Genomic DNA, 17,820 nt, shown 5'->3' on the forward strand with positions numbered 1-17,820 from the left:
TTGAATTTTAATTCAAGCTGTCACAAATATATACTTAAAATACTATGTATTAGTGTAAGTTTACGAATTTTCCTTATTGTAATAGAGTATGTTTTACTACCAGACAGTAGTAGGCGCCGTGACCCAATTTAGCGTCGCAACAAGGATAGAAGAAGCCGAATTTCTAACAGAACAACGTGATTTTAAGTCGTTGTGTTGCATATCCGTATTCCTGTTGGGGTCGTTTATAAATGCCTTTATATTCGCAGAAAGTGCTCGGGGATTTAAGTGTATAGTTTGTTGCAACTGGCCGTAGGAAGATCCATGACTCAAAGTTTTAAAGCTGACTAGATTTTACTTGCATTATCTGTTTACTTTTAACGATGACAGCTACAGAGGTAAAGCAGCACCCTAGCCTCTATCTGCAGGTTGGCTTCCAAGATGATGAGCCGCATCTCCCCCTGCATACGTCCATCGCTTTATTCCTGCTGTCCTACTGCGAGTGCAAATCCTTCAAAGTATTTCTGGTCTCCTCAAAGGAAGGGGGCTCCCAGCCTCTGAAAAGTCACGTGCCAGCAGCTCTGGATGTGTCTGACATTCAATTCGAAGATCTGCCTCTCTTAGTGAAAGCCTGTCGTCTGCCTGCTGTCCTGGACGAGACTGGGAGTCTGTGCAGAGCAGGGCTTGCTGTGGTCCTTAGACACATCATAAGCAAAACCTTGGAGGCTGACCCTTCTAGAAAGGATGTGATGGCTCTGCTGGGCTTCAAGAAGACGTGTTTAAAGGCTTGTGCCGAGGTTTGTAGAAGACAGATATGTCTGTATTTGTCGTGCATGATGATGAAAGTTCAAATGTGTGGCAAGTTGATGTTGGACACTAAGATTCTATTTAATTGTGTGAATAATTCAGTAATAATCACAGCAATTTATGGAGTCTTATTGTACTTCTACTTCTACTATTGTATTAGTGTTCTTTACAGGTTAATGCTATTGGAATTTAAATGATACAATATACTTTAATATATAGGACTGTTTTTGTGGTAATATATGAACTCTATTTTCTGTACTTTCATGTGAACCAAATGACAGTTTTTAAGTATATTTAAATGTAACCTTCAATTAAAAAAATAAGTCGTTTTGATATTTTTCCCCCCTCCTGCACAGGTGAGCAAATGGACCAGACTCTGTGAAATTGATATTCCATCTGCTGTTGAAGCGCACCTGAAAACCCCCACGAGTCTACAGAAGCAGCCTCCACCGTCCATCCTCACGCTGGAGCGCAGGCTTGGCGAGCCCGTCAAGGTCCACAATGACGACAAGATCCGGAGACAGAAGCTCAAAGAGCAGAGACAAAGCAAAAGGAGCCTGGACTCTGAACAATCATCTCTGGAGCTCAGGGCAGCTCTGTCCAAGCTGTCGGTGGATTCAGTTCCCTCCGCGGCCACCAGGGAGAACTCTGAGATCAGGAAAGTGAAGACCACCGAGTTGCCGCCTCTGGAGCACGTGTTTGCTGAGGGTCTGTACTTCACGCTGACTGACGTGGTGCTGCTGCCTTGCATCTACCTGTACCTGGTAAGAGCCCATCTCATCCTGCTCCCACCTCATGACCTAATACCGAAAGACTTCGTAAACCGCTTTTGCCCTTTCACCGTCATGTGGTCGAAGCATTTGTGGGTTTGGTACCTTGCTGAAGGGCACCTCTGCAATGATTGGAAGGTGGTCTAGCACCTTCCCTTACTACCAGAACACCTCCAATATTTTGTCCCCACCGGGGCTTGAACCGAGAACCCTCTGCTTCTCAGCCCCAGACTGAGACACCACCGATTTTCAGCTAATTCCTGACAATTCCACCAAAACAATGCGTGTTTTTGTTCATGGGACTGATACAGGTGACTTCAAAACCCCATCACTCTACGTATGTAGCATCTTTATTATGATTGCCTGTCAAATGCGTGATTTAAGCTTCAATTCTTTGATCAGGGTGAACAGTCTGCACACGTCTCCTTTCATATCCATCCTGGCAACAATTTTCAAATAAGAAAACTTTCCACATCGGAGCTGGTGCAGGTTTTGCTCTCACAGATGTGCCAGAGCCACCTGGTAAAGAGCGATAACACCGTTTAGGGGAGGGATGACTTAGGTTTGGGAACATTTTCATCCCTGGGACAAATCGAGACTCGAAAACTTGTAACCCAAAAGGAAACTGCAGTAAGAGTTCTGCAGACATTCTGGTTGTGTAACTGGTGCATACTTGGCAGCAGCTGTCCAGAGTGGTCTGCAGAGAGCACAGCGCTTGTTTTGTTCAATCACACATCATTATTGATTGGGAAGTGAAGTGGGTCTCAGCCTCCAGCTCACCCTGCTGCCGCCCTCTTATTCCTGGACGGTGGGAACAAACTGAAGTTCTCACAGCAGTCAGCTGTGCTCCACTGGTTTCCAGTTTCACACTCAGCCTAGCGTGTCTCCTGTTAACGGCCATCTCCAGCCACATTGCACGTGACTGTGAGGGCCCAACGGAGTCCCCCCTACTGTCTGTCTGTGTCCTTCTGCCCTTCTCCTGTCCTCCACACACCCTCACACACACACGCATGCACTTAAACTGCTCTTCATTACTGTCTTTGACTTCATTCTTCCCTCCTGCCATCAAAGTTTTGATGTGTTTCTCCTGCCGGCCCCCTCCTGTCTGTCCAGCTGCGTAGTCAGTGAATTGTGTTGGAACCTGACTTCTCGCCCCAGTGGAGATGACAGGCCAGATGAGTCACTTAATCAATATCTCCCTGTTTTTCTCTTGTCCCCCCCCCCATTTCTTCTCTTTGATAGTGTTCCCTCCAAGCCTGTGAGGCGAGTGCTCTGCTTCAACTCCCTCACCTTCTACGGTGGTACGCCAATGTTCAGGAAGTACCCGGGGTCCTGCGGGCAGCCAAAGCCTGCGGTATGGCTTTCTCCAGCCCCCACGCGCCCATTAATGACTCCCCAGTGTCGCCAACAGAGGACAACCCCACTAGCCAAGTGGAGGAGAACGAAGGCCATGGGATGTTGACGCAGCCCGCCTTTGTTGGTGGACCCAGGCCCACCATGACTAAACTTAAAGTAAATAATTACCTTTCCTCCTTTGTGTCTAGTGCTCCACATCTCTCTGGTGTCCAGACATATTTTCTTTAACACACAGATGCAGGCTTCAAGTTTCCAAGTGTCTTTTGTCAGCCCCTAACTGGTTGTTAATGGTTATCCCTGTAATTTCAAACACTCAAGTTCTTGCTAATTGTGCCTCCAAGAATGTAGCTGGTGTTTTGCTTTCAGGATGATTTTTTGTTTACGAGTGTGGAATTTTTTTTTCTTCTAGCACAATTAACAAGCATAACCTGTTGGGCAGAGATGGCCTGTCTGCGCACGTGATTCTTCTCACAGAAGTGGTTTGTAAGGCCAATTTGGAAACATCTAGAAACATTTCTTTAAAGAATTATCCCCATGTATGGGACTATCATTTTATTTCTTCACATCAAGTTGTTAAAAAGCACAATTCAGTAATGGTCAGTCGATGCCTGTAGTCGATTGCTTTTTTGCAGACGTTATAATGCGAGTTGTAGGTGCAATAAAAGCATTGAATTTAGTGACGTATAACATTTTTATAGCCAAACCAAGTAGTTTGGGTAATAGCTGAAAATAGTGTGGAGCAGGAACACACTGCATTAGCATAATGTGTCCATGCAACACCGCTCCCTCAGGAAAAAAGGGCAAGACAAAGATTTTCACACATATTTCTCTTGTTTTTAGCTCTTTAGTGCACTAAATATTGCCCTCGCAGATTTCTGTGGCCTAGCTTCCGGGAAATAATTTCATATAGCTTTCTATGAAAACCCTCTTAAGGCTGACTAACCACTCACTGTAGAATCTTCAGACTTTTTTCTTGGCCTTGTTGCTCTTTTTTTCTTTGCTGAGACATTTCTGTGATTTCTGGCTGGCTTAGACTCAATATCAGTGGCGATGGGAAGCATGGACAGGAAGAGAGGACGAGGGTGGGGTTGAAGGGTGCCGGGTGGGATGGACATTGAATACAAAGTCGGTTGGACACGGACGCAGTTTTCACGGCAGGTTGAAGTGAGACATTTAAACTGTGAAGAATGTGTGTACACGCAATTACACAAAGCATACAATGGCTACCATTCTTTCCCTGCCTAGAGGGATTAAAGGAGGGCTGCCTGTCGCCATCATCATGTCTACACTGCAGCTGTTGTGCTGTCTTAGCCAAGTGCATGTGCCTGGATGTGTTGCTCTCTTGAGGATAAATCTGCCCTTCAAATCACTTCATTTGGACATTTTGAGGAGGTTTTTTTATCCTTACCTTTTACAAAGCGAGAGCTAAAACTTGGTTTAGGGTAAGGTACTGTGGGGTTAGCGTCAGGGTCAGAGTGAGGCAGTTAATGGTTGAATTTTTAAGAATGTTTCACCTCCCTACACAGAGCCGCAGCTTATCGGAGGCGCCGGGGTTTTTTTTCCCACTCCCAGCCCGTTCCACAGCTCCCGTGGCTTATTAACTCCCCCTGTGTTTCACTTCAGTTAACAAACTGTGATGGAGCCCATTGACACTGGCTGTGCAGTGAGCTGTGGAGGTGCAAAGCACCATTCACGTGTACACAGAAGTGGCCCTACAACCCCCCTTTCAGATCCTGCAGCAGAATCTGACTGTTATTTCTCACAAATTGATCATTTTGTCATTGACCGCACAACTGACAGCGGGTAATACATCAGTGCGCTAAGTCGTGAATTGTCCAACTAGCTAAATGTGCAAAGCAGCTAAAATGAAGTTAATTCTTTTATTTCAAAGCGGAGGATGAAACTCATAACCTGATATATCAGCTGATATATCAAGCTTTAAATAATATCCAGCTTAAGAGCTTAGAATTCAGAATAAAACATGTGGATTTGCACGAATAAAGCTGTTGTTATTCCACCATCCTTGCATCTGAATAGATTGGTGAGTTTGGGCTAAAATAACAAGTACTTATTTATTTCTAATTCCAACTGAAATGCAGCAATTGAGATTTTCTTGCACTGCAGGCAGGATGCCAGATGTGTCCAGACTTTCCTGTGTCAACAGAGCTGCTCCAAATCAGTTTTGTTTTTTAATGTCTGATCCAGAGGCTATGAATTCTAAACTTAAATATTAACCCATTTTTTCTTATGTGAGCATTTTTCTCTAAATTCTGTTCCTCTCTTCTGTTACTCTGCCTACTTGGACCTTGTCTCAGCATCAGGTTGTGGCCATCATCCGGAGTGGGTCCGATTGAAACGGACTCAATCATATCCCACAAATCCTTTGTCCTTTAGGCCAAGTTTGAAGAAAAAAACCAAGGCTGTTTATTTCAGCTGTAGATCGATGAGAAATATGTAGGGAAGGTCATGAACAAGGCTAATTCTCTTCATCTCTGCCTTTTCTCTCTACATTTCCATGGTAATCTGGGTTTTCGTGGTGTTTTGGCATGCAGGAAAATGGTATCGAGGCGGTCTTTGCTCCTCATCCTCGCCCCGACTGGACTCTCCCGTGGGACGGTTTACCAGAGGCCATCAACCCCACCGAAGGTAAAGTCATGACCCTTGACTCTCTCTAGCACCCACCTATTCTCATTTTACCCCTTTTGCACTTAATTTAAATTGATTTTAAAATCCCTCATTCATAAATATTCTACGTCCTGTGTCGTGGCTCCACACAGATCCTCGGCCTCTGATTCCTTTTCATCCACTTATAGAAAACAAGCAGGAGGACTGTGGAATCATTTACATTAATGAAAAAGCCTGACTTCTGTGGCCCGTTCCCCTCCCCAACAAAAGAACCCCAGCAGTTACCGAGACAGCGCCGAGCTTCCTGTTTGTGAGCTTCTCTGTGATGATGAATTATGAAGAGCACGTCTTGATGCATTAGCTTCTTTATGCTGCGAGGTACAGGCAGGTCTGTGACAGAAATAGAATATGCAGACGCTGATGAGACAAACGGACATCCATGGGATGGATGCTGATCGCAGCAGGAGCTGTAAAGATCCTGTAAAAGGGTTGCTGACTCCTGACCTGTATGGTGTTGAACACATGCGCTGTTGCATATTCGTTTTTTAAAATTCTTACTATAATAAGTAGTAATGTTAGTGTTGGGAAGCATGTTATTTTCATCCTTTTTTATGTTAATGTCCTTTTTCACCTCCTTTTCCCTTTTGACGGCCGCCTGAAGAAATAACTAGACAGAAAAGAACCTGTCAAAGTCTTCCCGTAAATGGCTCTTTTCCATTACTCCCATGGTTACAATTATGAGAGTCACAGCTAAAATCAACCTTTGCGTCTTCTGTAAAATTTTAGTGGAGAGGGAAAAAAACAACAGCAGCGTGACTCAACGCAGGCGCGGTGATAATCACCAGTGAACAGATGATTGCTGCTGAACCTTTTACCGCTGTTGTTTTGCTCCACTGTGATAGAGAAATGGGACATTCTCAGAACATCACATGTTGGGGATTCAATTCCATGTTCGCCTGATATAATAATCTATATAAAAACCCTTCATGGGATGCAGAAAAACGGGAAAAATATGCACAGTTCTGGTCTCATAAACTCCCACAAGTGCATGCTTCTATCACGCCGCCGTATTGCTGTCTCGACAGCAGCTTCACTCCATGGCAACGCGACGGTAACGGTAATATATTCCTCCCATAGATATTTGCAAGGACACCTTTTAGCAGTGGATCAGTGAGCTTTACCAGGTTATTTTCAGACCGTGACGGCGACGCCGGTGTCACACAGGTTTCTAAAGGGTTTGTGTGAGTTTTGCCTCTAAGTGTGTTACTGGAATCATTTTTGGCTTTGGCCTGAAGGCATCATTACACCCTCTGGCTTCATTTCACTCTTTATCCATCTGCTGTTTCCCTTTTTTCCCAAAATGTTTTTTTCTTTTCAGTTTATGTACCAATGCATCAAGTTTGGCTTTACGGCACCTAAGCAGCATAAAAAGTGCCAACAGAGTGTTTCATTGTAACCTTTTTTTGGTGTATTGTAAGTTTTAAACAATCATCTCAGTTCAAAATGCTCGTAGGTGTTTTTCAAAAGTCTTATATTGTTCACACAGCAGGTTAAGAGCTCATGAATTAGTGGCGATCGTGTCTGCAATAGAAGTGAAATGCAGCCTTTTAAACTTCCGAAACGGCCGTGCTTCCATTTCAAGTACAGCGCGGTGGATTACAGTTGACGCACCGAAACCACCTCCCAGTTTTCCCCGTCGCGTGGACTCGTTCCACGCTAGAGTGCGACTTAATATTCCGTTTCTGTTCAGAGAAAATCACCGACATCCGCGCACAAGTGCTCTCCACGATTCGGGCAGCACGGTTATTCCGAGAGCGAGGAAAGTAGACGGTCTAAATCCGAGGTGTCCCACTTTAGGCCACACTCGGTGTGATGAACGGTGCTGCTGAATGCTACTCCCGCAGCATCAGCTCAGTTCCAGGCATTTTCGCTCCCGTGTAATTAAGGAGGAGCAGAAACCAAAAGCATGTAATACCTGGAACTGTGATGTGTGGGCTTTTTTATCTGTTTAAACCTACAACACGTACAAACGCCCAGACTTACACCTGTGTTGAACCCGTGTAACTGCTTCCATACCTGCAGTATTATTAGAAAAGTAATCTTTAACGGTTGCTGCTGCTAAATGCGTGCTTGCAGCACTCATTGCATATTCAGCCAGTGAGTATTTACTTTTCGGGTTGACTCTCCAATATAAACTGAAACTGACAGATTAGAGTGGAGCTTATTAATTTGCATGCATCCGCACCCCTAAAGGAGAAATCAGACTTCAGTTTATACTGACAAAATGGCTTTGAAACAGGCAAAAAAGATGCCCGGAAAACTGATGGGTTCCTCCAGAATTCTGGCTTTGAGCCAAAGCTGTAAAGACGAAGCGGATGAAGAAGTCATGCGTCCGCGCCAGAGAAATCTACCGTGTATATTTTTACATAAATGTTTGGAATTTAGCGCTAAGGAAGTGTCAGATTGATGCTCAGGTATGCAGACAGGAACAATAGCAGCCCTGTAAATGGAAGCTGTTTAGGTTTTTAGCTTCCCCCTGCGAAGGGCTGAGGGCTGTCTGCAGACAGGTAAACAGGAACGCCAACACAGGGGGGGCATTGTTTCGAGGAGACCGTGTCTCATCTGCCTCGCATAGTAAAGGGAGGCGGGACGGCGGTAAATAAAGCAGGTTGGGATGATGGAGTGCGTGACACCGAGAGACGGAGATAGTGGTGAGACGGCGTGAAGAAAGACGTGGGGCTATCAGGGGAGGGGTGAGACGGGACGTTAGACAATCAGGTCTATAAAAAGAGCTGGTGCAAAGAGCTGCATAGCTGTCATGTTTCAGACGTGCTGCGATTAGGCCTTCGGGGGGTTGTTTTGGTACAAAGAGACACGAGTTCCCATGTCTTTGTCTTGGGTTTCAGCAGAAACGTGGAGGGAAAACGGGCACCGTGTGTGTCTGGCAGGTTGCTTTGACAACAGCAGGGACTTGATTGACATGCCCAAGAAAGCCTTGTTTGGAGATATCCTCGTTCTAATATTTCTAAAGAGTTTTATCTATGATCGTAGGTTTGTATGTGTTTTTTACGCCGATGTGAGGGTATGAGTAGCAGAGATTACAAAGGATTTTAAAAAAAACAATCACGTTCAGTCAAAATCTGAAATTTGGGATGGAGGAACACTACTGGTGTCTACTGGGATTTGTAAAGTTTGGAAAAGTTTTTTTTGCACACGTTTTCACGCCGCCCTGGAAAATATCAAACATTCTCCTGTACGAACGGATTCCTTGAGGTACATAAATTTAGTGCAGCTTGCCTTAAATGGGACCATGGAATGGAAATTTAATGTTAATCTGTCTGTGAACAGACTTTCCACATTATTCTTTAAGGGAAATATGTGCGTCGGAATAAAAGGGAAAGAAGCCGATAAATGTTTTGCCATAAAAGCAAAGCAAATAAAGTAAAATGTGCTCATCAGTCTTTGGGAAAATTACGTGTTAAACATCTGCCGCGTTAAGGCTCCAGATGCCTCTAATATTACTTTGGGAGTAGAAACATTTTGTGTACAATGAATCACAGATGGAAATCCCCAAAAACAACTTTAAGCATTTTGTCACTGACTGGATGTAACGTTCATGTGTTAGTAAAAACGAGCTTTTACAGATGCAGGAACGTGTTCCTGTTCAGGTGTGATGTCCCCTCAGGCGTTCCACCCCACTGTTATTAAGCAGAGATTTAAAAGCTCTTTACTTATTTTTATGTCAAAGCCCATTTATTTCTGGGGGAAGTTTCTCTTTATTCTTTATATTTATTCCATTGCTGTTATCAAGCTTCACTCATTCTTCAGTATTTCTTTATGTACATTTTCGGCCCACGTTTTATGACTCTGCTGATAATTATCATCATCACTTGTTCATAAACTCAGTTCATTTTGGATCTGCATGTCTCCGTCTATCATTAAAACCATTTCTCTGAAGTTTTCATTGTTGCCATATAAACATTGCAGACAATACCTAATTGCCATATCAAATTTAAAACTGTTGTTATAAATATTTAAGTATGAACAGTGAATTAGGTTCAGTCATGTGAGTTGCTGTTTCTTCCACTTTTATGGAAGCTCCTCTTATTAAGAGGAGCTGCAGAGATTATTATTTGTACTGCTGCTATTAAATAAGCATTTAGTGTTGTAAGACCCCCCTCAGGTGTGTTTGGAGTGCAACAGGAGGTGTTGGATGTGTAAATAGCACAGGTTTGCAACCAGAACCCCCACCAGAACTTTGTAAAGTAATATATTAGTGGTGGGAGTGAGTTTAAAGCAAAAACAAATAAGCAATTAACGTACCCATTCGGAGGATTTTAGGTTTCCCTGGTAGTTTATGTTCAGCTTTTTGAACATTTTGTTGTATTTTAATCATTTCCGTGTGTTCAGCGAGGAAAAGTCAAATATTTGCCCAGAGTTGTTCCTGGCTAATGATGTAAGGGTCAGAAACTCAACATTTCCCCACAAGGTCCCTGTTCAAACTCAAAGCTTTTTACTCCGCACCATTTTATCTTTGCTGATTCACTTATTCTCCAAGATACCCTAATCATCATTTGATTGTCATATTATCCAGTTTGTTTGTTTTTTTGAATGGCGGGATGAAGCTAACAGTTCCGTTTTTACGTGAACCCACACTGTGGCCGCCATTCCTTCAGCTTTTTTTAATCTCTTGTCCAGCTGTCAGCCTGAGCGGAGATCTGCTGGGAGACAGAGGTTTAGCCTGAGGCCCGGTCCACACACCTGGCACTCACGCACATCTCGGCCCATCCAGCCGCTCGGCAACAGCTCGGCGCACGTTTCAATGCACCTGATTGGTCATCCGGCTCATAGGCAACGTCTCTATTTGAGGCTCTGGTCATCAAGTCTGACCTCTTCTGTCACTGTCAGACAAAAGAAAATGGCATCCTTCTCTGGATGTGGCACTCCAGGGGCTTTAGTAGGATATTTTTCCCTATTTTTCCAGCTTACAAACACCACCAAATTCAATTTTAATAAAGGGTAAATCTTCTGAATTGATTTGAATCGTTGGTGACTTGCACCACTTCTGAAGTTTAGATGAAGCTGTAAATTAATAAAATGCCTGGAAAACGTGGCCGTCAGAAATGTCAGGCCGAAGACGTCCCTCCGTTCACAGCAGCCTGGCCCACATTTGTGTTGACATTTCCCTTAAGAGTGCAAATATCAGCCTCATGTTTATGCTACAGGTGAAGGCGGCGAATCACCAAAGTCATTAAATTTTAATGTCAGGGGACGTGTTTTTGCATCCAGCAGAATGTGATCTGCAGCTTCCGGGCTCCAGTTTTTTGTGAGGAATGCAGTTTCGACAGGTTCCGGCTTTTCTGAAATATCGCTTTTGTAATTACAGGCAAAACTTTTAATAAAGTGGAATGTGGAGCGAGTCAGAGCCAGAGGTCTTTAAACAAATCCCAGCCCGCCATTGGTCACGCGACATGAACAAAACTGTTCCTGGAGAGAACAGCCGCTATAGATCCGTTCCTTAATATTCAAAGCGAGGTCAATTTGCCTTCCATATTGCACTCAAACTGAAACAGTTTCTTCATGAATTCATTGTTTTTCTCTGTCTGCTCAGAATTTCTTTGGCTATCCGCCGAATGGATGTGTTTATTTTGTTATTGTGGGGTATTGAACGTAGGTAGTATTGGATAGTCCATATTTGAAGGTGTTTTTAAGGGGCTTTTTGGTTGAAATCTGAGCAATTCAGATGAATTCTATAATGTCTGTGTCCAACGCGCACCTTTTGATTCCGACACATTGTGATTTGGAGAAAACGATTTGGAAAATTTCCTGACCGAGCATTAGCGGCTATTTCCATGAATAGCCTGTTATAGTCCATATTTCCTGTTGGCGCACAGGCAGGAGGCTGTGACCCTCAAATCCTTCCCCTCGTTCCTGATTAATTGAAGTCATTAGAGCCCTTAAATTGGAGATTTAAAGATAAGCCGTAACCACGGAGGTGCAGATAGCAGCCTTTGTTACTTCCAATTACTGGGATAATTGGCACTTTATTTCTAAAATTCAACTTAAAACCCTCCCCAAAAAGCTGAGTTTAAGTGTTTGCAGCGATGTCGGAGCTGCCGCCCATTGCAATGCAGAGCCACCAGCCCGACTCCAAGAGGAGAGGGCTGAAATGTCACCCCATGAATATTCATTTTTAATCTCTAGGCGAGGTGTCGCGGTGCTAACACGGAGGAAGGAGCCAGTTGGGATAACCCTCGGCCAGCCTTCGCCGGGCCTCAGATTACGCCTCGTTACTCGTGCCATTGAACTATTGCTTCATCATTAGTGGCTGATTAGTATTTTCAGCTGAATGTGGATCGGGTTCGTTTCTCCACAGGCTTTTCCTTTGAAACGCAGTTTTAAAAGTCTCTTTCAGTCTTCGAGAGATAAGATTAAGAAAAGGAAGACGGTGAGAGATTTGAATGTAATAAACCGTGTTATAATTCAGCTATTGGCGCTTCAGAGATTGAGCCGATAACGCAGCCATTGATAAGGAGCATTTTCAGAGATAATGGGAGTAATCGGCGCAGCCGTAGACCAGGAGTTTTTTACTTTGAATTACAGGATGATGGAGCATTCCACCACAGCTACATGGTAAAGCAGGAGCGTGTAGCTTTCAGAACGTCTGGATGTTACTTATTACACATTCAAAGACTGAATAGATACCTGAAGAGTCGTGATCAAACGGAGGAAAAAGCTTCTGGCGGAGTTTTCTTTTTCTTTCCACCTTTTTCCTCAGTTTCTATGTTTATTTGGCCTCATCCCATTTTTGCCTGTGCAGATCGTGTTTCCGTGCCGCCGCTCTCGCTTGGTCAGTAACCTTTCAGCTTTTTTTTCCACCGTCTCTCCCATCTTTTCATTATTCTTCCTTTGACATTTCACAAAATCCTGACAACGGAATTAAAATATTTTCCAGCAGGTAGATCCATCCCGTCGGAAGGAATTTGAAGATTATTATTATGGTCTGAGTCTGATGAACACTAATAAATGATGTGTCGTCCTTGGTTTTCTCCTGTTCTGCCTGATATGTTTCTCTCATATGGACGACCTCCCTCCGGTGGCCGAGTCGAAGGCCTTGTTAGGATTTCGCCACCGCGTCTCATTTGTGTCAGCTCTGCATCTCGGCAGAGGAGCTTTTAGCCATTTTGTTTTGCACCTGCACGGTGTTAGCTTTCACCGTTATACGGGCGAGTTGCTGTGCGCCGGGGTGTTTTGTCTCTTTCTGCATCGGCAGAACATTTAATCATAAATATTGGTCGCCCAGGTCGTGGGAGCCTCCATTCCTCAGTCGTTCCTAAATCTGTAAGGTTCCTGCGTCATTCTCATCCATCAGGTTTTGATCGGGGCTGTCAAAATTACCACGTTAATCCAGAATAATTAGTTTGCGCGATTCATCGGATTCAAGATTTTAACGCATGGGCGGCGCGAAATGACTCAAAATCCCACAATTCCATTCACCGGATGAAGGATCGATGTGGGGATCAACATGTTGGGGATTCCTCTGCGTGTAGACCAACGACGCCTAGCTTGTGCCAAAACATCCTCACGGAACATCGGATTTTGTGTTTACGAACAAAGAAAAAACCTTGACTTCCTTCTCTCCAAGGAGGAAGTTTGTGGGGCGTGCAGACAATGTGGAGCGAAGTGCTAATGTGCAGCGTTGTCGGGAGAATCCCTTTACTTGTCTCAGCAGCGGCCTCTGGGCTTTGGCAACTTCTCCAGCGAAGAAAGTCGGGAGGAGCGGCGGCAGCGCCGTCTGGCTGGACTCCAACCAGCCTTTATTTACCCTCGAATTAGCGCCACCAGATGAGGACTAGAAGTCATATTGGTCTGGAGATTTCACAAAAGAAGCAGGCCCGGAGATGTTGACACTGCCCTCCGCGGATGCCAACGTCGCGGCACTTACTGCCATACTCTGACAGCTCTCGCAGGCTGCGGGGAGCGAGGGATGAAAGGGAGGAGTGTGCACGGAATATAAATGGGCTACTTAGTGTGAAAGAAATCCAGCAGTGAGTGTGAAGGGAGGAAGAGAGCCAGGAAACATGAAAGAAGAAAAAAAAGCCATTTGTAGACTGTATTTTCAGAAAATATGTATTCCATTTATACAGTGGAGAAAAGAGAATTTCGAATCGCGCCCAGATTGGTTCCGCCCGTGCCAAATTAGGTTTGCATGTCACTTTTACTCTATTCTGGATCGTGTGTACACCTCACAGCGATCCAGTGTTTCCTTAACTGATGCCTATGTCGCCCCTCTGGGGTGCAGCCCTCACTTCAGGAGCTGCTAGCTTTTTCCAAAGAAAGGTGTTTGTTTTTCAGCATCTGTGGAGTTGAAGACGTTTATATTAAAAGCGCACAAGCGGAATAAAAGTGTTGTGCCGTTGACCAGCGTGTCGGCTCCCGGCGAGCCTCGGGCCCTTTCTGTCTTACCCGAACTGAGATACGAACGTCTCGGTCAGGAGCGATGCAGTCGTTTAAATCCTCTCTCAACGGCCAAAATGGTTATTTTTCCTTTAGCCCGCGGCAAATACTATTTAATTGACAAGAGGAATCGATAACCAAGTCCTCGGGTTTTTAAAGCAAAGGATTGTAAACACTATTTAGCCACTTCACTGAGGTCTAGTAAACAACACCAACAAAACATCGTTAAACCCAAAAGAGGGAAAATGTTCAGTCAATGTTATAGTCATCAACAGATTCCAGGGAAAGGAAAGAAAGGATAACTAGGCTCTGTTGCCATCATAAATGTGTGTTTGGCAACACAGTAAAGAATAATCTCCATTTCCCAGCAATGGAAATCACAACATTGATTTAGTCCTACAACTATTGTCTTTCTTATGTTGCGCAAGAGGAAAACCTTCGGCGTCTGGGCTGAGATTCCCGCCCTCCGATCTGAAAGAGAAACATTCTGAGGCTTCAGCTGCAGGGAATTTATGGCAGCAAATTTCTACACGGCTGCTTTATTCCACAAAATCCCCAAGAAGTCCGAAAGACTGAAGTGTTGCTTTGCTCCTGAGAGTGCTGACGCGCAGGTATCTGCTGTGACCTGAGGGAGGGACCGTGACTCTTGGCTAACTATGCAGGCTGTAGCCCACAGCTACGTCTGCTCATGTTTTGACTGACAAAAGGCGTCCCCCCCCCGCCCTTTCCCCTCTCGTCGGGCTCGTCGCTACCCCTCCTGTTTGTTTTCCTCTCCGTTTTGTGCAAACATGGCGAAGAATCACTGTCTGATTTTCCTTCTCTTTTTTGGGGGGGGGGCTGAGAACTCGTCAACAGTCGGTCTTCATATACAGTATCCAGGGCCAGAAATGATCAAATGTTCCAATGTTCGCTCCCATGTTTGTCCCTGAGCAGCTAATGAAAGCTATCGACTGAAAGCCTCTCTGCGCCACTCGTGAGAGCAAAGATTAGAGCTAGAATAACAGCAATTATCGGAGTTTGTTAGTCAGTTTTTCCTCTCTGCGAGGGAAATTACTGATAATGGAGCTTTGATGGTCTCGACCGATCGAACAATTTGCTGCCTTCAAGGATGTTTAATGCGCTGCTGTAATTACATATGTTCTTTTCCTATGTCTGAGTGGCAGGAGCCATGATTTGGATGATTGGATTCTTTGTATTTTGCTGGTTAATATTATTAAAATGAATCCGTGAGAGGCTGGGGGACATTTGATACAAGACGTGTGACAGATCGAAGTTGAGCTTCTGTTTTCTGGCTGTTATAATTCGTGTTCCCATTTCCTTGTGGTGTTTATGACAAAAAAATCTTCCTGCAACTCATTTATCCTACTGAAACGCTGGTAAGCTGAACGCACCGCATGTTGCTGTATGTCTGATTTAAAATGATTGGATTAATTAATCTAGGTTATCTTTGGAATTTGCTGACTCGTGGACACTCTCCTGCTGCAACAGCACCGCCACCTCCCTCTCAAATGGGAATTGATGACTCGGCGAAGTCGGGAACTGCTCCCGCGATGGGAAAACGTCGGCGTTGCCCCTCCCAGGAATTTACAGACGGCAAAATGATCTCTCTGATCAGCGACGCGTTCATGTCTAGCAGGAGTCGTGCCTTCAAGCGTGATGGGATCAGCAGAACGCAGAGGTCAGGTGGAGAAGATAATGATCCACCTCACCTTCGTGTTTCTAGCTCGCTTCACCAACCACCCTTTGTGGGGCCCGTGTAAAGGCATGGCCCCAGGATCACGCACGCAAAGATCAGACCTCTGAAACTGATCTCGTTGCACTTCTGGGACACCCTGCATACTCCATCGGAGCACACGTACATGCCAGATTGTAGAATTATATCAGGTGAGGGTTCCGGTCGCAGATGTGCTCGCGCTCGTGCAATCCCAGCTTCAGCCACGTCGCTCTTTAATTCTGGTGCCTCAAGTATGAAGCGCATGCAGTCAAATGTCCCGTCATCCATCTCCTAACTGCTCCATGAGGTGTTTTTTTTTATTATTGATGCTTACGATGGACACGGAGCCGTCTAAGCCCGACGTGAAACTAGGCGCTTGACACCTTTTACAACTTCCACTGTTTTTATCTTGTACACATATTATAAATGACACCTGGTCATGCGCCAGGTCCGTGGAATGATTCCCTTTTTGGCCACTATGTGCTGTTTGTTGTTTTAAAGTTTCTGCAGGGAAATAAAGGGGCTAAAAGTGGCCATAATAACAACAGAGCAGCCTGATGAGAATTCGGCTAATGGAAAAAGTTCCCCCGTGTTTCCAAATGTGGACCAGCAATAAATCCACCCCCAACCTGAGTGCTAAACTTTCACCCTTTTACCAGATTAGTGCAGTCTAACTTTTACAAATGTGGGTGTTAACCGCTTTTAACACATCACAATGACCAGAGAAGCCGAGACCATTAGCGCAGTAATCGTGGTAATCCCTGTCTTTTCGTGTCTCTCGTTGTCTTTCAACAGGACATTGGAAATAGACCTAGTGTGTGCGGATGCCTGGGGAATCAGTCATAGCTTCCACAAGGAAGTCACTTTTGAATGATGAAGAGCACGTCAGACTTTAAATCAAAGAGAGATCAGAGAAGGAGCTGGCCAGGTTTGTGGAGGTCATGCTTTAAAAAAGACAAAAATAATGTAAATGGAATTTTTATTCATGTTTGCTTGTTAAAGAGGATGGAAATAGCTTGCCGAGCCCATCCAGAGCCCCCCTCCAGTGGCACAGCCGCGTGTTTACATTCTAATCTGTGTGATGGACCTGCCTGATAAGGGCCGGGGCAGGTCTGCTGCATCGGGGGGGAAGAAAAGATTAAAGATTGGTGCCAGCAGCAGCAGTTATTGTAGGAATCTCGCAGCATCTGAGGATATCAGGGCTAATGGATCCTCCGTCTCCCTTAGCCGAGAGCTGTGAGACGTTCAGGCAGAGCAAACCTGCCTGAAACCGCGCACGTTAGCAGTGTGTGTTTATGCAGTCTTTCATTTTAAAGTTGTTCTCCGCACACAGTTACAGCTGGATGGAAACAGGGCTTAATTCCTTAATGACGGTTGAAATGCACGTGCACGTTTACAGCGCGGCGACAGATGAGAGCTGGGTTAACCATCGGCGGCGCATCATCCCCGGCCCGATGACAGCGGCGGGCGCGCCCGGTCGCGGTGTGTCCTTAATATGGATGGAAGACAGTCGCTGTATTTGGAATGCATGAGGGGGGGAATGAGAGGGGGGTGCCGGGGGGGTGGGGGAACGCTCTCCCTCTGAGCGGCGAATAACACGGTGCGTGATTGATTCTTCTCTTTTGAGTTTGTGCTGAAATGCAAAAGCCGTGCTTTCTTCAGACGCCGCCGAGTTTATTTATTTATTGATGATACCACGGTGATGGATGTCAAATCAGCCCACGGGACATTAAATACACCAAATGATGCATTCATGGAGTGCTTTTGCTCATTTAATCTGATGGATTGGCAGAAGATGGACCATCTGCTCAATTGCCCGTTAGAGCCTGGCCAAAGGGTGTAGAGTGTTTAACTAGACTGGGGAGATGGTTGCATCTCATCAGAGTGAGGAAAGGCCAGGAAATATGATCCAGTCGATAATTTAGAGAATCCACCGGTCCTCTCTGTTTCGGTGGGTAAGAGCAGCTGTTTGTGGTGTCAAAATAAAAGTATACGTCACATTTTGAGTATAAACCCTGAGACGAGGCATCGCGGCATCGCTTTAGGGGAGCGGCGTGTCCTTCGCCTTTTCCCAGTTCTGTATGTTCATCTAAAATGGAGAGAGCATAATGC

The 17,820-nt window shown here is 45.0% G+C and overlaps 1 protein-coding gene across 1 annotated transcript in view; it reads left to right on the forward strand.

The window, feature by feature from the left end:
- Window positions 1-22: 22 nt before the first annotated feature.
- Window positions 23-17,820, forward strand: part of gstcd (glutathione S-transferase, C-terminal domain containing) — a 28,022-nt gene continuing 10,224 nt past the window's right edge. Inside the window, exons 1-4 of the mRNA XM_057034676.1 lie at window positions 23-776; window positions 1,143-1,550; window positions 2,799-3,068; window positions 5,465-5,558. Coding sequence (XP_056890656.1) covers window positions 363-776; window positions 1,143-1,550; window positions 2,799-3,068; window positions 5,465-5,558 — 1,186 coding nt within the window. The 5' untranslated portion in view covers window positions 23-362. The remainder of the gene's footprint in view (window positions 777-1,142; window positions 1,551-2,798; window positions 3,069-5,464; window positions 5,559-17,820) is intronic.

The sequence above is a fragment of the Takifugu flavidus genome, chromosome 6 (genome assembly GCF_003711565.1).
Source record: "Takifugu flavidus isolate HTHZ2018 chromosome 6, ASM371156v2, whole genome shotgun sequence".
In the NCBI taxonomy this organism is placed as follows: Eukaryota; Metazoa; Chordata; class Actinopteri; order Tetraodontiformes; family Tetraodontidae; genus Takifugu; species Takifugu flavidus.